The 22574-nt window shown below is 34.9% G+C and overlaps 3 protein-coding genes across 3 annotated transcripts; 1 reads left to right on the top strand and 2 right to left on the bottom strand.

Moving 5' to 3' along the window:
* Window positions 1-608: 608 nt before the first annotated feature.
* On the bottom strand, window positions 609-1511 carry PG994_009966 (uncharacterized protein; the record flags this gene model as incomplete). The annotated part of the gene is made up of 2 exons (XM_066861375.1): window positions 609-905; window positions 1074-1511. The coding sequence occupies 2 exons, from the start codon at window positions 1509-1511 to the stop codon at window positions 609-611; spliced, it is 735 nt and encodes a 244-aa protein (XP_066710485.1).
* Window positions 1512-3107: 1596 nt separating this feature from the next.
* On the bottom strand, window positions 3108-4538 carry PG994_009967 (uncharacterized protein; the record flags this gene model as incomplete). The annotated part of the gene is made up of 4 exons (XM_066861376.1): window positions 3108-3259; window positions 3312-3662; window positions 3832-4058; window positions 4243-4538. The coding sequence occupies 4 exons, from the start codon at window positions 4536-4538 to the stop codon at window positions 3108-3110; spliced, it is 1026 nt and encodes a 341-aa protein (XP_066710486.1).
* Window positions 4539-20635: 16097 nt separating this feature from the next.
* On the top strand, window positions 20636-22430 carry PG994_009968 (cytochrome p450 domain-containing protein; the record flags this gene model as incomplete). The annotated part of the gene is made up of 3 exons (XM_066861377.1): window positions 20636-22074; window positions 22141-22178; window positions 22267-22430. The coding sequence occupies 3 exons, from the start codon at window positions 20636-20638 to the stop codon at window positions 22428-22430; spliced, it is 1641 nt and encodes a 546-aa protein (XP_066710487.1).
* Window positions 22431-22574: the final 144 nt, after the last annotated feature.

Raw genomic sequence — 22574 nt, forward strand, 5'->3', positions numbered from 1 at the left:
TATCCTATACGGAGTAACTCTACCCCCTTTTCGCCCGACTCCCAGACTGAGCTCTGTCCTACGACACATAAGGTAGGTACTTAGGTACACAGTCTCCTCCAATACATTTCCGAGGTAACCTTTCCTTCTTCATACGCAAATGGCCACTGGTGGGTCTCCATCTCTCGCAACTTCCTTATGGTCTCCCAATAACCACCAAGCACTGCACCCCCTCGATCCACCTATCCTCGCGTGCCTTCCACCCACAACACACCAGACACCACGCCAGATGGTCCCCCAACAGTACCCATGTACCAGCACTACCCACTCATTGAACCATATAGCTGCACATAAGCCAAGCCACCTTTAACAAGCAAATCGCTCAAGCGGTGGCTTGGTGAGTGGTTATATCGCTACGTTAGCGACGTAGTCTGGCAACTTCCTATCTCTCATTTTTACCTTAGCAGCGATTCCAGTACGTCTACGACTCGAACATGGCGTTGAAGAAACCGCCCATATCCTGATTCGCAACCTCGTCCAGGGCTTCTCTCTTTCCTTGTCTTCTTCTGTTGCCTGGCCTCTTTCATCGCCGTTCGTGCTTCTCGTTTGTTCTGTTTATGCTCCTCAAGCTAGCGCGCCGGTTGGACCGAAGGATCGTATTGCGAAAAGGCTGACCACTCACGGCCGTCCATGACTTGCTGCCTATGCACGCCCGTCACGAATGTATTGAGACTTTCCAACGACTCGAAGCATAGGTATGCGCATGCGTTGCAATTACTCGGTCTCTTGACCCCGCAAGCTGTCGGGCCGTAGTGCTTGAAGTGGTCGAACATGCCTTCCGGGCTGAAAAACGGAAGCTCGTACTTGCCAACACCTCCTTTACCCTTCAAGCGCACCGCAGCCGTATAGGGGTAGAGCTCCTTGGGCTTTGGTCGAGTCGTCGGTCAGAACTTTCGGGACTTGAATTTCTTATTTAATATCCAAGAGTACGGTTTTCTCCTGTGTCCCACGCCTCTATGCTCTATCCTGGCCTGGCTAGATTGGGTTGAGGGTGGAAGACTGAGGAGCTTGACAAGAAGAATGGCAATCCTTACGGCATCGTTCCCTGCGCACAACTGGAGACGGCCGTCCCGCCGCTCCAAATACCCAAGCCCATACGAGGCGAGTGTGTTCCTCAGCGGGGGCAGGCGGTCCATGTTGTAGACGTTCTTTACTAGCTGCTGCAGGTCGTGCTTATGGTCGCGATCCCGGTTCTTGCGCTTCGGGGGTTCGCCCTCATACATATCCGGCAGTGGCAGCTGCTCCGGCGGTGGCACATACGTGATGCCCAACTCGGTGACCTCGGTCTGGGACATGCCCCAGCTGTCAAATTCAATGGCCACGAAACCGGTGGTGTTCTCGGCGGCGAACCGCAGGAAGTCCGGGAAGGTCTGGGGAGTGTTCTCGAAGCATTGGCTGCGGAAGTTCCGCAGGATATGATTACGGTGCACCTTGGCATTTTTTATCTCGATCCTTTTTTTCTCGGATACCATTTTGCCGATATGCAAAAAAGAGGGAGGTAGATTTTATGGTGGAATGGCTCCTCAAGAAGACGACAAGGTGGTGAGTATTAGAGTGATGAGGCGGAAAGGCGGTTGAGAGCATCCACGAAGCTCGTCGGGTTAATGTTTTCAATGCAACGTTGAGGTACTTTGGAAACTCGGGGAGCATCTGCATGAGACCCAGAGCGGCGACGCTACGTTGTCGGGGCTCTGGGATGAGAAGTTTGCCCTACTTTGGAGTCATCAAGCTCACTTTCAGCAAGGAGAAAGGTTGGGAAGTCTTGATCGAACCTACGAACACTAAAGGCGGCAAGCCGTGTCTGGTACCGTAATAGAAAGATTGTGGCGACTGCAAGTTGGTTAGATTTGACGTCGGACGCAGACCGCGCCGAAGTAGGAAAATCACTAATTTTTTGTGTTCCTGATCTGGTCGTATAGTCATATCTTGCCGTTGCTGCCGTTGGCCCCGTTGGGCAGCAGCATGGTATTTCAATTATCGTTGCTGGTTAGCCAATACTACCGAGTCCATCTTCATTATATTCTCGTTGACCGTGATAATATGGCCAGGGATTTGACTTCATCTTGAGAACTTCTTTACTCTTTCGCGAAAGCGAGATTACGGCAAGTACCTTTTCAACTACCACTCAAAACGCCTTGTAGTCACGATATCGAAACTAATTCCTTTGGTAGACTCGTTCCTACAGGAAGCAGAAGTGCTACCCGAGACACCCGAGGAGCAGTGTAACTTTGATTGAAGAGGAGGAGGAGGACGGCGATGAAGAAACAGACGACTTAAACAAGCCCGCCGTGCCTATGGTATCTTGTACGATGCCTTGATTGAAGCTCTGGATAAAGATATAGCCCGAGGAATCGTCGATTTCCCAGAGGATGAGGCCTAATATATTTCACCTGGCAGCACGGCCTCTGTTCTTATCTTGCCTTTCAACGAGAGGCTTCGTAATTTTGCGGCTATCAACGCCGCTAACTACCCACAGTTCTATCCGGATTGAACTCGCAGCGACCTCTTCCAGCGTTTCTGCACCCTTGCCGATTTTGCGACAAAGGTTGTCCGAACGGATTTACAGAACTGAGACATAAAACAGAACAGGTATGCAATCAAGTTTTGAACAATTAACTTAGAATATAAGAATTTAAACTTATGTAAAAGACTAGAACCCGGTGCTGCGATAGGTGCTATTGTTACAATCCATTTGCTCACCTCCTAAGCTAAGGATCTTTTTTGACGACGTCCATCTTGGCCTTCAAGTCTTGCTGGACCTTTTGCGTCTTGCGGACGGCGGCATCGCGCTTCGTCGGTCAGCGCGGTGGTTGCTGGCGGTGCAGCTGGGCCTGGCTCAGCCCGGCTTGGACGAGCACCGCATTCGCAGCCATCTTTTCTCGCGCACGAAAAGACAGCAAGAAAGCAACAACAGGAAAAGGGACAACAGAGATGGTGGAGAAGAGGTAGTTGAAAAAGAATCTGCTGTTGATGATGCTGTTGCTTCCAAGGGGGAGGAAGGAAAGGAAAAGAAAGTTCCAAAGGTCCCACGGGCGAGGTTCTACTCTTGCCTGTCCTCGGGCCTGCATCTACGGGGCTGCTGGCCTGGCTACGGGGCTGCGGGCCGTCAGAGGAGCCGCCGTCTCGTCTTCGTCTTCTGCCGCATATGCGCTCCGGTTCGAAACGCCGGCTGGGAGCTCCTCGAGGAGGTCTCGCACGCGGTCTATGCGCCGCTTCTTTTCTGCGTGGTCCACCACGGTACGTGGGTAGGTAGGTACGCAGGTATGAAGTACGGCACTCGAAGGCGTCCTTCTCTTCTGACGAAAAGAGCCGCGGATGGTTCGCCAGGGAATCCTTGTTAAACTGGATATCGTCGTATTCCCGACTTAGATAATCCAGCTCTGCAGCGCTCGCTTGCTTGTTCTCGCGGTTGGAGACTAAAAGATGGAACTTGATCCTGTCATCGGTTGCTGCATGCGATCTGGCGAGTATGTCATCGCACTGTTCCTCAGCTCGGTCGAATGCAGCGGTATAGTCTTCTTCCTGACGGGCCCAATCCAGCTGCATGATTCGCTCTTTAGTGCTAGTGATTTCCGGGTCATCTTCTGGGTACTTGTAGGTCTGGCCATTATACCAGAGGAGGCCTGTAAGAACATCAAGGAATCCGTCGCCTAGCTCGGAACCCCAAACCTATATACACATTTGCTTCTTGCCGGTTTCTTCCATAAGCTGTGCCAAACCATACGATGACGCGCTGTCAATCTGACCGCCCTCCTGCTTGATCTCGTCATCGCTTTTCGATACTGGCCATACACAGCGTCTTGCCCTTTTGATCGTACTCTGGGGCCTCGTTCGATAATACACGGGTGCCCGAAGTTTCCTCGTGCTTCTCAGCCTGGCGAGGCCGCACACGTGAGGAAGACGCTGCGACCAAGGTAGCGACCGTCTTCCACAACTCCTGGTCGTGCTGATAGACACCCGACTCATAGCCCGCCTCCCACAGTTCTCTCGAGTCGAACGCGATTGTCGCGATGCGAGTGCTGCCGTTGCAGGTCGTAGATACATGGTCGTGGGACAAGGTGCCGGGTCCGATTTAGGGTCTCCGTTGACCCGATATCCGCCCATATCGGTCTTTGTCAGCACTTGGTTGATCAAGTCTGCCTGGCCTCTTAAGCGTCCTTCAGAACTGCTGGGATACATTCAAATATGATGTTTGCCGCGCACAGCGAGCCTATGTCGGCCTCGTTCTTGTAGATGTAAACAGTCCACCATGTGTTTCCACTTTGAAGATTGTGAATCGGGACCTCTTTTAGCAATCTAATTCTCTCATGCTTGACAAAGATGATATTTGCGGGATAGTCGGAGCGCCAGGCAATCTGAGGAAGGACGTGATGCGTTAGAAACACCCGAGCCTGTTTCTGCGTCGTTTCAGACCAACCGTCGCTCTTCAATTGAGTGACCGCATCGTCAATGTCGTTCCGCAGATCTTTGTCAGGCCGGAACTTGTCCGGTTTGGACATGATACTTAGTGGCGATGTTCTATTCGTGGCACGACAGGGCGTTTGAGAAACGAAGGTCAGATCTCAAGATCCGTGGATGATGGAATGGTTGCAAAATGGGTTCCTTTCAGGAGGGCAGATATTTTCTTCTCAAATGTAAGATTTGACCCCCCCTCGCTGTCACCACCGCCTCGTTGATACCCCACGTAAACATCGGACGAGATAGATTTAAAGCTTTATATTAAATTGAATAAAAATAATAAAAATACATGTGTTTAAATATTAATATATTTCGTATATATACTATAATAATATTTAATAAGTACGTTTATTACTTTATTAGTTTTAATTTTATTCATTACTGTTGAATGGGCTTTCGCTTGGGTTTTCAGTTGTTCATGTCTATCTTCTCTGCTAGCTGCGAGGGGCATCGTATGCCCCTCTTCATGAAATAGAAAGGGGTTCGTGCGCGCAGGCACGTGGCACCCCTTTTAGGGTAATATGAAAAACCTTAGTTCTTGCTGTTCTAACAATTACTATATAATTTAAAGATTATAAAATAGTATTATTATATTAAATAAAAAGAGAATTAAAAAAAATTAAAGTTTATATTAAATTAAAAGAAAATAAAAAAATAATAAAGCTTGTATTAAATAAAAAGAAAATTAAAAAAATAATAAAGTTTATATTAATTATATATATCTTATTCTTTTTAATATCGAAAGTTTTAAATTAAATTAAATAAAATAATATTAATTTTTTATATTTATTATAATCTTTTAATAGTTTAATTATTAAAGTATAAGTTATTAATTAATAAATAAAAAACTAAAAAAAAAAACTTTTCTTTAATAATTAAATAGTTTTATTAACGTACCCTATAGTTTAACTAACTACACGGTTTAAATAACCACCTTTAAAGACTTTATTTAATAAAGTATAAATTAATTCCGCTATAACGTATTTAATATTTTAAAATTAATCGGAATCTTTATTTTTAAATACTTTTATATTATTCTAATAAGTACGAGTATTATATCCGGGCTTTTTATAGATTTTATAGCGTTATAAGCGCGTTTTAAACGTCTTTATACGATTACTTTTATAACGCGATTCGTTTTATAACTATTTATTAATAGTTTTTTAAAACTATAAATCTTTTCTAGCTTATATACGAAGTGATCCTCTATTTTATAGCCGTTTCTTTTTTATACGGCGGCACCGGCTAAGTATTTTATTCGCCTTTCGTAATGCGGTTACCTTACCTTTTAATAAAATAAGCCGGTATATAACTTACGTTATATCTTTCGTAATTTAATTAAGCTTAGCTAAAACTAATATTAAAGAGCTATTTTAATATCGCGCGATTCGATTTTTAACGTACTCGGTTTAAAATTAAGTTTTAATTAAATTATTTAAAGTTTTTAATTCTTAAAGTATAAATAAGCCGAAAAAGATCGCCGGAAACGTCGGCGTATATAGCTTTATATTTAATTATAAAATAATATATTCCGGATTATATAATATAAATCTTACTTTTTAAAAACCTTTTTAAATATTTAAAATAATAAAAATAGCTTAAAACGCTTTTAAAAACGCTAATAAAAAGTCCTCCTTTAAGATATAAGTAATATACGCTTATAAAAAACGCTCGATTTTTTTTCTATATAACCTTTTTCATATATAAAAATAGCCGATATAAAAAGGTTAAAATTTATATAATAAATAAGAAAATATATAAAGTATAATAATCGAGATTTTTTATAATAAAACTTAAAAATTATTAAATAATAACTCTTATAACCGTTAAAAATTATGAAATAATAAACACTTTTCGTATAAAAGTTTATATATTTATTAAAGTATCCAGTTTAATCTTCACTTTTTTTTATTTATAATTTAGCCTTTTTTAATAATTATGATTACCTAATCCTTTAATAATAAGCAATTTCGTACTAGGAAAAGAGGTACGTTTTCCCGGCAAATATAATATATAAAAGGATAGCGTAACCGTATAATCTAACGCCTTAAATAATTATAACCTATTCTTAGTTTTTTTATTAAATTACCCTAAGCTTTTCGTATTAATCGGAGGTTATAACGATTATTTCGAACGAGATTTAACCTATAAAAAAGCTAGTCTCGTCGAAATTATAAATATCCTCTTAAATCTTATATTTATTAATTATATTTCGTACGAAAGTAAACTACGCGCGATACGTATCAAGATCTTTATAAAAAACCTTTTAATAATCGATTTTTCGATTAAAACGCGTCCGGAGGTCTAGTTATTATTATACGAAACTAGAGACTTAATTAACGTCGACGCGTCTCGCGTCACGTTAAAGGAATAATTAATTCGTTATATCTTTAATACTACTTATTCGGGGAAGAAACGATCGCGAATTTAGTTCGATTATATATCGAATTATTATATTTTTTCGAAAATAATAAGCTTTTACGTTAATAATTATATATTTTATTATAAAATACCGCCGTAATATTAAAAACGTAAAATTATATAAAGAATATTATAAACTTATACTATAAATTAAAAACTTAATTTAAAACTATTTTAAAGCGCTTAGAGCGTTAATTATATATCGCCTTTTTTTAATTATTAATAATAATAAAATAATAATAAAAAGATAAAATAAACTTAATTATTAAAAATTACGAGAAAATAGTTAATTAAACCGTGTAGTTAATTAAACCGTAAAGTATATTATATTATATAATACTTAATAAGTATAATTAAACTTAAACGCTATTATTTTAATATAACGTATCCCATAAGCGAATATCCCATATAAGCGAATGTCCCACTTTTATAAATTTCCTCATAGCCTCAACCTTTTTTTATATTCTTTTACGTCCGAAAATACTATAACTTTAAAAAGAAAGTAATATAATTCTAACGCTTTAAGCGTTCTAAAAAGACTTAACTTTAAATATATAAAAAGCTATATTAATTTATTACGTTTTATCGAAAACTTTATAATATAAACGAAATAATTAACCTATACGACACGAAATATTTACGAATTCTTAAAAAATTTTAAATTCCGAAAAAAATGCAATTATTCGATATATTATTAATTTAAATACGCGATCGTTTCTTCCCCGATTAAATAATATAAAAGATATAATAAATCAATTATTTAATTTACGCGACGCGAGACGCGTCGGTATTAATTAAGCCTTTAATTTCGTACGATAACAATTAAACCTCCGGACGCGTTTTAATTAAAGAATCGATTATTAAAAAGTTTTTTATAAAAATCCCGACGCGTATTACGCGTAGTTTACTTTTATATAAAATATAATTTATAAATACGGAATTTAAAAAAAGGATATTTATAATTTTAACGAAACCGGCTTTCTTATAAATTAAATCTCGTTCGAAATAATTATAACCACCTCCGATTAATACGAAAAGCTTAGAGTAATATAATAAAAAAACCGGGAATAAGTTATAATTATTTAAGGCGTCAGATTATACGGTTACGCCATCCTTTTATATATCATTTTTACTAGGAAAACGCACCTTTTTTCCTAATACGAAAACAGCTTATTACTAAAGGACTAAGTGATCATAATTATTAAAAATAATTAAACCACGAATAAAAAAGGCGAGGACTAGATTCGATACTTTAATTAATATATTAAGTCTCGTATAAAAAATCGTTATCGCCTCTTAGTTTTAAACGGCTATAAAAGCCATTACTTAATAATTTTCGAGCTCTATTATAAAAAAAACTCGATTATTATACTTTATATACTTTCTTATTTATTATATAAGCTTTAACCTTTTAATATTAGCTATTTTTATATATTAAAAAAAACGTATAAAAAAGAAATTAAATGTTTTATACGGGCGTATATTACTTATATTTTAAAGGAAGACTTCTTACTAGCGTTTTTAAAAGCGTTTTAAGCGATTTTCACCGTTTCGAATATACGAGAAGGCTTTTAAAAAACAGGACTCGTTCCATATAATTTAGAATATATTATTTTATAATTAGATATAAAGCTACGTATTTTAATACTTCCGGGGACGTTTTTTAGCCTATTTATTCCTTAAGAATTAAAAACTTTAAACAACTTAATTAAAGTTTAATCCTAAACTAAATACGTTTAAAACCGTATCTTACGGTATTAAAATAACTTTCTGACGTTTATTTTAATTAGTTTTAACCAGATTATAAAGGCTATAATATATATTATATACCGAGTTACTCTTTTAAAAAATAAAAACGCAATACTTCGAAAAATAAATAAAATACTTAGCCGGCGCCGCCGTACGAAAAAAAACGGCTATAAAATAAAGAATCACTTTATATATAAATTAAAAAAGACCTATAGTTTTAAAAAAACGTTAATAAATAATTATAAAACGAATCGCGTCGAAGAAGTAATTATACGAGAATATTTAAGACACGCTTATAACGCTATAAAATTTGCGGAAAGCCCGGGCATAATACGTATACTTATTAGAATAATATAGAAGTATTTAAAGATAAAAATTCCGATTAATTTTAATATATTAAATACGTTATAATAAAATTAATTTATATTTTATTAAAAAGGGTATAAAAAAATAGGATATTCGCTTATATAAGATATTCGCTTATAGGATACGTTAAAATAAAATTTATACTTATAAGTATTTACTTAATATAATAAGTTATAAAAGGCGAGGGTTTAAAGCCATAAGTTTTATATTTATTTACCGGGTTTATTTTATATTATATATATAAGTTTTTAATATTAAAGCGTATATTACTTTATCTCTTTTAAATATACGCTTAGTATATAACGTATATAAAGTTCTTTTTAACTTTAATATACTTTCGTTTTATATAAAACTAAACTATAGCGTATTATTGTATTAAACTATTTATTTATACGCCGTTTTAATAATATATTACGTTTTATTTTTATATTTTTATATATAATAATTAAATAAAAATCCTTTATTTCTATAAGGCTTTATTAAAATTACGAAACATATTATTATACTTTTTTTAAACCGCCCTTTAGTACTTTTTATCTATTATTTAATATAATTAATGTAAGAAAATTATTAAATTTATTAATTAAAAGAGGCTTTATAAACTCGTGAATTAAGTTTTTAATCGTTTTTATATACTTAATTAATACGTTATTTAATTTTCCTTTAACGTAATAATAATAATACTAAATATACTTTTACTTTTTAAATACGTAAATTATTTTAATTTATAATTCTATTATTATATTATTTTTTAATATATTAGTAAATCTTTTTCATTACTAGCTTAGCTTTATTAATAAATTTTACGTATTAACGAGTTTTTTTCGTAACCTCGTTCACGGCTACGTATTTATTTTTCGTAACCGATAATATTAATATACCCCACGGTCTAATTAACCACATAGTTTACTTAATTATTTTCTCGTAATTATTAATAACTAAGTTTATTTTATCTCTTTTTTACTATTTTATTATAATTAATAATTAAAAAGCGATATATAGTTAACGCTTTCGCTTCGAAAAAGTTTTAAATTAAGTTTTTAATTTATAATATAAGTTTATAATATCCTTTATATAACTTTACGTTTTTAATATCGCGGCGGTACTTTATAATAAAATATACGATCATTAATATAAAAGCTTATTATTTTCGAAAAAAATATAATAATTTAATATATGTTTAATGGGCTTTCGTACGTACGTACAAGTAGGTTCTGGGTTTAATCGATGTTATATTGCTATATTCTTTTATTCATATCTATCTCTAGTGCTAGCTACGAGGGGTATCGTATGCCCCTCTTAATGAAATAGAAAAGGGGTTCGTACGCGTAGGTACGTGGCACCCTTTTTAGAGTAATATAGAAAACCTTAGTTCCTACTGTTTTAATAATATATAATCGAACTAAATTCGCGATCGTTTCTTCCCCGAATAAATAATATTAAAGATATAGCGAATTAATTATTCTTTTAACGTAACGCGAGACGCGTCGATATTAATTAAGCTTTTAATTTTATATAATAATAATTAAACCTTTAAACACGTTTTAATTAAAAAAATCGATTATTAAAAAATGTTTTATAAAATCCCGACGCGTATCACGTGTAATTTACTTTTATATAAAATATAATTAATAAATATAAGATTTAAAAAGAGGATATTTATAACTTTAACGAGACCTGTTTTTTTATAAATTAAATCTCGTTTAAAATAATTATTATAACTTTTAATTAATACGAGAAATTAGAAATAATTTAATAAAAAAACCGGGAATAAGTTATAATTATTTAAAGCGTTAAATTATATAGTTATATTATCTTTTTATATTAAAATCGCAGGAACTGAGGTTTTCTATATTACTTTAAACAGGGTGCCACGTACTTACGCGTACGAACCCCTTTCTTATTTTATTAAAAGGGGTATACGATACCCCTCATAACTCGTATTAAAAATAGATATAAATAATAAAATATAACGATTAAACCCTAATTAAACCTAGAACTTATACGTATATACGAAAGCTTATTTAATATTAATTAATAGTTACCCGGGGCGATTATAAATTAATAAGAGTGAAGAGACGATTCTACGCCCTTACCGACGTAAGGGCGACCGTGTTAAGGAGCCCCGAGAATTTTCGCCCGTTAGAGATTTAGAGGAAGAGCCGAACTAAATTAACCGTACGAGGAGGAACCCCTTTTCCCGAGTATATATTATAAAGAGAAGACCAGGTTCTAAATTATACGCGAAACCAGTTAAGCTATATATAATTATATACTTAAATAACCTTATTATATAATTTATAAGATAATAACCCTTATTAAAATAGAGTTAATTATAATCAGCGAATCGAGACCGAGCCCGGATATACCGAACTTAGACAGACCGACGATTTTAAACCCCGAACTATTTACGTACGAAAAAGTTTCTTAAAATACCGGGATCTTTTTAATAGTTTAAAAAAGAAACGTTAACCTCGCTTTTTAAGGATTCGAACTTTTAAAAATACCCTTTAAAAAAATAATACCTAAATTACTTATAATATATTTTATATAATATTTTTTAAAATATTATATATTAAAAATAAAAAGAACGTTCCTTTAAAAGGCGTTTAATATAAATTTCGAAAAATAAATTAAATATTAACTCGGTTAAATTAACTATATATTTTAAAAAAAGCTTTATTATTACCTTAAAAGAAACGGAATTAATATATTAATAAGCGGATCCTTTAAAAGCAAGCTTACATAATTAATACCACCGGCCGCTCTTATATACTAATAAGACCGACTAGCAGAACCGACTTTAAAAACCCGAAAAGAGGATATTCTATACTCTTCCCTAGAATAAACAGTCGAATAACCGCCGCCTAAGCGAGAGACACCCGGTCTCTATACGAAATAATCGTCCGCGACACTACGGGACACTTTAAGCCTAACGTCCAACCCTAAATTTATAAATATATAAGCGTCGTAAAATATCGTCCCTTTTCCTTCTCTAACTCCGGTACCGCCGGACTAGACCGTACGATTATCTAGTCTAATATACGTTATAAAATACGATATCTTTTTAAACCGAGCTATTTATAATGGTAAAATCGATTAAAATAAAGTTATTACTTTTTCGAAAATATAAAAAAAATAAAAGAATTATATCGGCAAGCCGTATAATATCTTTTATAATAAAGTATAAATATTTATTAAAATATACCGACGGCTAGATATATTAAAAAACTAATACTATATAATCTTTTTAAATATTTTTTCCGGCCGTATAGAAGTATTTTATCTTAATTATATTAAACTCGAAAAGAAATAAAACGAGATATATCACCTTATAAATTTATACTTTAATACGATAATAAATTATGGATAATATTTTATAAATTAAATAATAACTTTTTTTATATAAATAAAAAATAAAAACGCCGAAAAATAACTTATCGAAGTTTTAAAAATCCTGTTAAATAAGCTTTAACTCGTATAACGAACCTTTAAAAAAGGATTCGAAAAAGAGATCGCTTTTTATACCTTAATTATACGAGCTTATCGAAAAGTTTTAAAGTTTATACCGGCCTTTATTAATTAAAAGCTAATATATAAAGCGTTATTTTCGGACTTTCGCGTATCGCTAAATATAATAACGGACTAGATATTATCAAAATAATATTTAATAAAGGAACTATATCAAAACTCGGCTATAAATACGTACTTAATTAATAAACGGTTTATAAATAATTATACGAGAGGAAACCGACCAGCTTACGGCAGCAAATTACCGTATAATAGCCGACTACTAGGACAGGAAAGGATCTAGCGACCCGCCGGCACTTTCCGACTAAGATTACCGTACAGGAACCGGAAGTTCGAACGAAGAACCTGCCGAATCTGCTATAAATAAGGCTATTAATCAATAAACCACCTAGCCGAAGAATAGTCCCGAATAAGGAATTAATATCTCTAAACGTGCAATAATATCGGATAAGGCCCCTTTTTTTAAAATAAGTACGAAACGTTCGTTTAAAATTAAGAAAAGGATAAAAAAGAGCTAGAAAATAACGAAGAGGAATACGAATACCTCGATCCGGAAGATGCACGATAAGGCATTACTTATTTAACGGACGCCGCGTTCTACCACCGGCTTACTAGTGAGGATATCTACTCGGAAACTATCGTATAAGCCGACTAATTTAACCTTAACAGTCCGTATAACTAGACTTATTAAAGAAAGCTTTAGGATACCGGCGCCGCCTTATTTTTAATAGTCGGAAAGCCTTAAGTAGAGGCCTATGTACGAGAGAACCTAGAAGTACGAATCGACTAGACCCCGGGAAGCGTCGAGATTAAGTTCGGAAGCTTAAAGCCTATCTCGTTAATTAAAATAATCGATATATAGAACTTATTAAAAGTAATTAAATATTATATCTTAAATATTATAACTTCTTTTTTATTTTTATTTTATAATATTAACCGGCTTAAAACGTATTATAATAATATTTTTAATTTTATTATATAAAAGGACGGCAAAATACTCCTTATAATTAAAAAATAAGGAAATCCGTTCTTTAATACCGGCCGTATAGAAACAACGTTATATTTTACCGAAAAATAACTTCGACACCTTTACCGACGGTTTAAATACTTTCGTATAAAGAAGCTCTATACGCTCTTAAAAAACGCCGGCTATAACGACGTTAACCTTGGTATTCTCGACGAGATCTAAAAGTTTTACTCCTAATATTAATCGTATAATCTAGCGTTATAAAGATTTAAATTCTCGTTATAAAATATATACGACTTTAATTACGAAATTATTATAAATATTATTTATATTAATAAATAAAACGTACTTTACGTAATCGATTCGAGTATATTTTTTTAAGCGGCTATATTCTTATATTCGCTTAGCGTATAAAACACTTAAAATACCCTTTATAAATATTAAATATATATATATTAAATAATAAATAAAATTACACGAATATATATTCCGTTATATAGAACCTTTAATATCTTATAAAAAGATCTCGGTTATTATATAAATACCGAGATAATATTTTAAATAATAATTAAAGCTTTAAATAATACGGCTGGCCCCGATAGCCTAGTTCCTACCCTGCTCGTATTCGGAATATACCCTCGTATTGATAAGAACTCACTACCGTTATTAGAGATCTAAGCACGAGGAAAAGCCGTACGGAAAGTAATAAAAATACTTCGAAAAATATATATAAATATCGATATCTACCGAACTCTAAATACCCGGAATAAACCAGCTATTTATAATATTTTAATACTCTCGCTCTAGAATAAAGTCTTAATTTAGCGGGAAAAAAAGGATAAATTAGACAATATAAGATAGCAGCTATTAAAAACTATACGATCCGGTTAAACACCTTAAACGGCTTAAAAGCCTTTCGAATAATTTAAATTAAACCGTACTACTAGGAAAAGGCTAAAGAACCGTATAACGAGCCGGATATATAACCAGATCCGGAATAACCGGCAGGTACCCTAAATACCGAACCGATAACTAAAGAAATTAGGGTAACTCCCGTATAACGTGGCCGAGAACGACCTAGAAAATATCTACTCCGAAACGCTCGAGCCGCTATATTCCTTACTTAAAAAGAATGAGAACTACGACCTAATAGTTAAGCTCTAACAGGACGGGGTTATTATATCGTCCGGATACCTATTCTAAAAGTCTAACGCGGAGGAGATAAATAATCTCGCCGTATAAGGGGTTTTCGAATTTATTCGATTCGACCCGGGCAAGTATACCGGCCGGAGAATCTTTAAAACACGGCTCGTACGAGAGATTAAAGGTAAAATTACGAAGCCGTACGAGAAGTTTAGGCTCGTAATATAGGGCTATAGAGATATAGAAAAGGAGGCTATTTTAACCTAGTTACCGATAATCCAGCGGATAAGCCAAAAACTCCTTTTAGTCCTCGGACCGACCCTGATCCGAGACTTTAATGTACGAGGCGAGCTACGCGATATTATATAGGCGTATACTTAATCGTATAATAAACTAAACCGACTAATTTACGCACGTTTACCGGTAAAGCTAAAAACTTAATACCTCGAAGAAACGCTATTTTAAATCGTATTACCCCTATACGAACTAGTAGAATTAAAACTTTATTAATTTAAAACGTATTATAATTATTACGTATAAAATTTAAAAATAACCGTATTAATATATAACGCCTGTTTATTATTTATTATAAAAAACCGGATATTTTTAATATTATAATAATATAAACCGACGATACGTTTAGCTTCGTTATAGCCCCTTTTTCTTAAAAAGAGGAAAAAAAGCTAGTAAAGGAATAATTCCGTATAAAATTAAAAAACATCTTAACCGAAAATACGCCGATCGAGTTTAACGGAGATAAGATTTAATTAAAATCGTACGATATTTTTTTCGAATAAAAAAGATAAGTTAATTAATTAAAGCTTATCGACTCGAAAGTTATCAATAAAGGCTAATAATACGTTTCTTAACGTGCAAAAAGAGTATATCTCGTATTTATTTATTAACTAGAGGTAGTATACGACTTATCTGCCGCCGCTTAAGTATAGACCTTAAGGGATAAAGATATCGAAAACCTGAACATACGGATTAATTAGTAGATCTAGAATCCGACACGCGGCCTAAAATATATCCCGCTAGATCTTTACCGTATAAAAATATATATCTTTATTAACGGTTTTTTCGCGAATAATAAAGACTTAATATCCTAGCTCGAATACTTAGTTATTTTAAGCTAAAAGCTTAGCCGTATAAAGGATTAATTCGAAATTTAAAGCAATATTATTTATTAGAACTCGACGAAATATAAGAGAATTACTCGAAGCGTATTAGCTAGCGAACTATACGGCATGATTTCCGGTATCGATAGCGGTATCGCACTTAATACCACGTTAAAAAGAATCGTACGGAGCTTCGGATTTTAAGAGGTACTAATAATCTTTTATATAGACTCGAGATTATTTTATAAATACTTGGTTAAACTAAGAATAACAAACGATAAAAAACTAATAATTAATATTATATCGCTCCGAGAATTGTATAAAAAAAGGGAGATCTTAGAGATCTACTAAGTCGACGGCTAAAATAACCCTATAGACGCCCTTACTAAAAAATCTCTAAATAAAGCCCTCGAATAGCTAATATTAATTAATAAGTTATCCGTACGCGTGGAAGCGTATATCGAGAGACTGGACTCGTACGGCGAGTAAGAAGAGAAGAGAGAAATATATTTTTCCCCGGACGGGGTGTAACGTATCGCGATATATAATAATGCCCTTATTATTATTACTTTTAATTAATAATAAAAAAATAATATATATTAACGTATAATAATTTTCTTTATTATTATTATTATTAAAAGACCTATTATTTAACTAAGTTAACGTTAAGAAAGTATAATATTACCTATACGGCTTAAGTAGGTACCGAATACCGGATTAATATAACCTATTCGTATAAAACCTTTACGAAGGGAAGACTCGTTTTAAAAAGGGGAGCTATTCAAGTTTATTATTAAAACAAAAACTGCTAATATTAGAATAGCAAGAACTAAAGTTTTTTATATTATCTTAAAAAAAGTGCTACGTACTTACGTATATAAACTCCTTTTCTATTTTATTAAAAGGGGTATACGATACCCCTCGCAGCTCGTATTAAAGATAAATATAAATAATAGAATATAACGATTAAACCTCGATTAAACCCGGAATTTATACATATATACGAAAGCTTATTTAATATTTTATATAACGTATCCCACAAGCGAATATCCTATATAAGCGAATATCCTACTTTCACAAATTTCCTTATAGCCTCAACCTTTTTTTATATTCTTTTACGTCCGAAAATACTATAACTTTAAAAAAAGAGTAATATAATTCTAACGTTTTAAGCGCTCTAAAAAGACTTAATTTTAAGCGTACAAAAAGCTATATTAATCTATTACGTCTTATCGAAAACCTTATAGCGTAAACGAAATAATTAACCTATACGACGCGAAATATTTATAAATTCTTAAAAGCTTCTAAATTCTAAAAAAAATACGATTATTTAATATATTATTAATTTAAATATATAATTATTTTTTCCCCGGCTAAATAATATAAAAAATATAACGAATCGATTATTTAATTTACGCGATACGGGACGCGTCGGCGTTAATTAAGCCTTTAATTTTATATAATAATAACTAAACCTCCGGACGCGTTTTAATTAAAGAATCGATTATTAAAAAATCCTTTATAAAAATCCCGACGCGTATCGCGCGTAATTTATCCTCGTATAAAATATAATTTATAAATATAAGATTTAAAAAGAGGATATTTATAACTTTAATAAAACCGGCTTTTTTATAAATTAAATCTCGTTTAAAATAATCGTAACCACCTCTAATCGACGCGGAAAGCTTAAAATAATATAATAAAAGAACCGGGAATAAATTATAATTATTTAAAGCGTCAGATTATACGGTTACGCCATCCCTTTATATATTATTTTTACCGGGAAAACATACCTCTTTTCCTAATACGAAAATAACTTATTATTAAAAGACTAAGTAATTATAATTATTAAAAATAATTAAACCACGAATAAAAAAAGCGAAGACTAGATTCGACACTTTAATTAATATATCAGGTCTCGTATAAAAAATCGTTATCACCTCTTAGTCTTAAACGGCCACGAAAGCTACCACTCAATAACTTTCGAGCTTTATTATAAAAAGAACTCGATTATTATATTTTATATATGTTTTTATTTATTATATAAACTTTAACCTTTTAATATCGGCTATTTTCATATATTAAAAAAAAGTATATAAAAAAGAAATTAAATATTTTATACAGGCGTATATTATTTATATTTTAAAAAAAAAATTCTTATTAATATTTTTAAAAACGTTCTAAGCGACTTTTACCGTTTCGAATATACGAGAAAGTTTTCAAAAAATAGGACTCGTTTTATATAATCCGGAATATATTATTTTATAATTAAATATAAAGCTATATACTTTAATACTTCTAAGAACGTCTTCCGGCTTACTTATTCTTTAAGAATCAAAAACCTTAAACAACCCGATTAAGGCTTAATCCTAAACCGAATACGTTCGAAACCGTATCGTACAGTATTAAAATAGCTTTTCGACGTCTATTTTAACTAGCTTTAACTAAATTATAAAAGCTATAACGTATATTATATACCGAGTTACTCTTTTAAAAAATAAAAACGCGACACTTCGAAAAGTAAATAAGATACTTAGCCGGCGCCGCCGTACGAAAAAAAAACGGCTATAAAATAAAAAATTACTTTATATATAAACTAAAAAAGACCTATAGTTTTAAAAAGATATTAATAAATAGTTATAAAACGAATCGCGTCGGAAAAATGGTCGTATAAAAACGTTTAAGACACGTTTATAACGCTATAAAATTTACGGAGAGCCTAGATATAATACGCGTACTTATTAGAATAATATAGAAATATTTAAAAATAAAGATTCCGATTAATTTTAATATATTAAATACGTTATAATAAAATTAATTTATATTTTATTAAAAAAGGTATAAAAAAATAAGATATTCGTTTATATAGGATATTCGCTTATAGGATACGTTATTATATTTATTAAAATAATATACTTTTTTTAATATAAAAATAACTTATTACTAAAGGATTAAATAATCGTAATTATTAAAAACAGCTAAATTAAGAAAAAAAACGAAAACTAAATTTAATATTTCGATAAATATATAAAGTTTTATACGAAAAATATTTATTATTTAATAATTTCTAATAATTATAAAAATTATTCAATAATTTTTAAACTTTATTATAAAAAAAACTCGATTATTATATTTTATCTATTTTCTTATTCGTTATATAAATTTTAACTTCTTAATATTAACTGTTTTTATACGTTAAAAAGGTTATACGAGAAAGAAATCAAGGGTTTTATACGGGCGTATTTTACTTATATCTTAAAGGAGGACTTTTTACTAACGTTTTTAAAAACGTTCTAGGCGATTTTTACCGTTTTAAATATTTAAAAAGGTTTCCAAGGGGTAGGACTTATACCGTATAACTCGGAATATATTATTTTATAATTAAATATAAAGCTATATACGCCGACGCCTCTAACGACTTTTTTCGGCTTATTTATACTTTAAGAATTAAAAACTTTAAATAATTTAATTAAAGCTTAATTTTAAACCGAGTATATTAAAAATCGAATTACGTAATATTAAAATAACTTTTCGATATTAATTTTAATTAAGCTTAATTAAATTATTAAAAATATAATATAAATTATATACCGGCTCGTTTTATTAAAAAGTAAGGTAACCGTATTACGAAAAGCGAATAAAATACTTAGCCGGCGCCGCCGTATAAAACAAAACCGGCTATAAAATAAAAAATTACTTCGTATATAAACTAAAAAAGACTTATAGTTTTAAAAAAACGTTAATAAAAAGTTATAAAACGAATCGCGTTAAAGGAGTAATCGTACGAGGACGTTTAAAACGCGCTTATAACGCTATAAAATCTGCGGAGAGCCCGGGCATTATACTCGTACTTATTAAAATAATATAGAAGTATCTAGAGATAAGGATTCTAATTAATTTTAAAATATTAAATACGTTATAATAGAATTAATTTACTTATATATTTAATTTATTTATAAAATACGTTATATTAAATTACTTACTTATACTTTTATTATATTTATAAAATATTATATAATATAATAAAAATTTATAAGTATTAAGAAAATATTTCTTAAATTAATTATAAATTATAAAAGATTAAAATAAATGTAAATAATTAGTAATATTTTTTTCCTTAAATACTAGACGTTTTTAAAACGTGAAACGCATTTAAATAATATAAATTATACTATTTTATTAATACTTATTTAATTTATTATAATAGCTTAAATATATAATATTATTTTTTATATTTAAATTATATAATAATAAATAAAACTAATATAATAATACACTTTAGGTTTAATTATTATTATAATATAAACACGAAATATGTTAATACTTAAACTCGTTTGCTTTTATTCTTTTTATTTAATTTAATATAAAGCTTTAAATCTAGCCCGTCCGATATTTACGTGGGGTGTCAACGAGGCGGGGGTGACTGCGGGGGGGGCAAATCTTATAGTATATATAAAGGACAGTTGCGTTTAGCAATATTAGCTGGTTAGAATATGAAAGCTAAGAGATTTAGGGATTCGTTACTTGCGTTTCTACGATGGACTTCTAGGGTGTGACGTTACATAAGGTATCATTTGTGCGCTTGCAGGTACTTGCCGTAAGCTTCAGCTGCATGGGAGGGGGCTTGGGGGCCGAGGGATACAAGGAAATGTGCTTACCAACCACGACATCTCTGAATTTGGAGATGCACCAGCTACAGGCTTCAACCCACTTGCAGCTGTCGATGAAGTAGGGTATTATAAACACACAACTTGTCCCTGGTCTATTCCCGGGAGCTACATAGTCTTTCAGGACTTGCGGCTCGCGGCACGGGTCGGCTCTGCATACGTCACTACTTCCGACCATGGACACCCAACCCGCGAAAGCCGCCACTCGGCTTTACTTCACCACGGCCACCGCCACAGCGGCCACCGCGGCCGCGTTCATCATCGATGTCGTCCATCTCCGACCCGGCCCGCTCTCATCCAAGCAGATCTGGTTCGGGCTGCTGTTGGCCCTCGCGGCCCTCTACACGCACGTCTTCCTCCGCGCCGAGTACCAGTACTACCGCAACATGGCCAAGCACGGCTGCGCGCCGCCCAACCGGGTCCGCCACGACCCGGCCGGCATCCGGTACCTGCTGTCGACGGCGTCGGCCGCGAAGCAGCACGTGCTGCTGCAGCGCCGCGCCCAGCTGCTCGACGCGATGGGCCACACCTTCCGGCACCAGATCTTCCCGGAGTGGACCATGACCGTCTCGACCGACGAGCCCGAGAACATCAAGGCCGTGCTCGCCACCCGCTTCGGCGACTGGGACATCCCGCACTACCGCGTCCAGGGCTTCCACCCGGTCCTCGGCTTCCACTCCATCTTCACCGTCAACGGCGCCGAGTGGCAGCACGCGCGCGCCATGCTGCGCCCGGCCTTTGTGCGCAACCAGCTCGCCGACCTCGAGCGCTTCGACCTGCACGCGCGCAAGCTGCTGGCGAAGCTGCCCCAGCAGGATGCCAGTGCTAAGGTCGATCTGCAGAACTTATTTTCCATGCTCATGGTCGACACCACCTCCGACTTCATGTTCGGCCAGTCCACCGACCTGCTCGGCGCCGCCGACGCCGACTCGCTCACGTTCGTCAAGTACTTCGACGCCTCGATGCACAAGATCGCCTGGCGCGCCCGCCTGGGCTGGCTCACGCAACTGCGGCCGGACCAGGAGCTCAACGAGTACGTCCTCTTCATGCGCGCCTACATCGCGCGGTTCGTGGCCCAGGTCAAGGAGCAGCGCAAAGTGACAGCAGCATCAACCTCATCTGAGGCGGCGGCCACTACGGAAGAAGGCCGCTACGTCTTCCTCGACCAGCTCATCGACACGGGCGAGCCCGACGAGGTGATCCGCGACCAGCTGCTCAGCATCTTCGTCGCGGGCCGCGACACGACGACGAGCGTGCTGACGTACCTGTTCCTCGAGCTGTCGCGGCGGCCCGACGTGGTGCGCAAGCTGCGGGCGGAGATCGGCGCGCTCGACGTCGAGGACCCGTCGTGGGAGCAGCTCAAGGGCATGACTTATCTGCAGATGGCCATCAAGGAGGCCCTGCGCCTGAACCCGCCCGTCGCCCTCAACGCGCGCGAGGCCGTCCGCGACACGGTGCTGCCGCGCGGCGGCGGGCCCGACGGCCGGGAGCCGGTGTTTGTGCCCAAAGGGACGAATGTGCGGTACCAGCCCTGGTGCATGCAGCGGCGCAAGGACTTGTACGGGGAGGATGCGGAGGAGTTCCGGCCGGAGCGCTGGGAGACTATACGGCCTACGTACGTGCTACTGCAGTGTGTGGCTTTGAGCTGGAGAATTGATGGGGATGCTAACCTGATTACTAGCTATGATTATGTTCCCTTCAACGCGGGTCCGCGAATCTGTAAGTGACGCCCAGAGCTTCCAAGATAGAAGACTCCCTCTTGCGTAGCAAAAGCTCTTACTAGACTGGCACTAACAGTATTCGACAGGTATCGGCCAGCAGTTCGCTGTGACGGCCATTGCCATGACCACATTCCGCATCTTACAGGCCTACCAGCAGATCGAGAGGCGGGATGACAAACCCCCAGTGCAGAAGCTGGGCATCAACCTGTCCATGCTTCATGGGTGCTGGGTTAGTTTGACCTCTGCTTGAGTAAGAGAAAGGGGTGTTGGTTTCTCGTGTCCATTCTAGGGGATTATCATGGAACGAAATTCGGGTCTGATTTTGCAGGAAAGGATGGAGGTTTTACTTCCCAAAAAGGCATATGGTAATTCAGTGGGAACTCGTTAATATGGC

This window comes from Apiospora phragmitis (genome assembly GCF_038363925.1).
Source record: "Apiospora phragmitis strain CBS 135458 chromosome Unknown utg000010l:1.0-9815664.0:1.0-9183399.0, whole genome shotgun sequence".
Taxonomy (NCBI): Eukaryota; Fungi; Ascomycota; class Sordariomycetes; order Amphisphaeriales; family Apiosporaceae; genus Apiospora; species Apiospora phragmitis.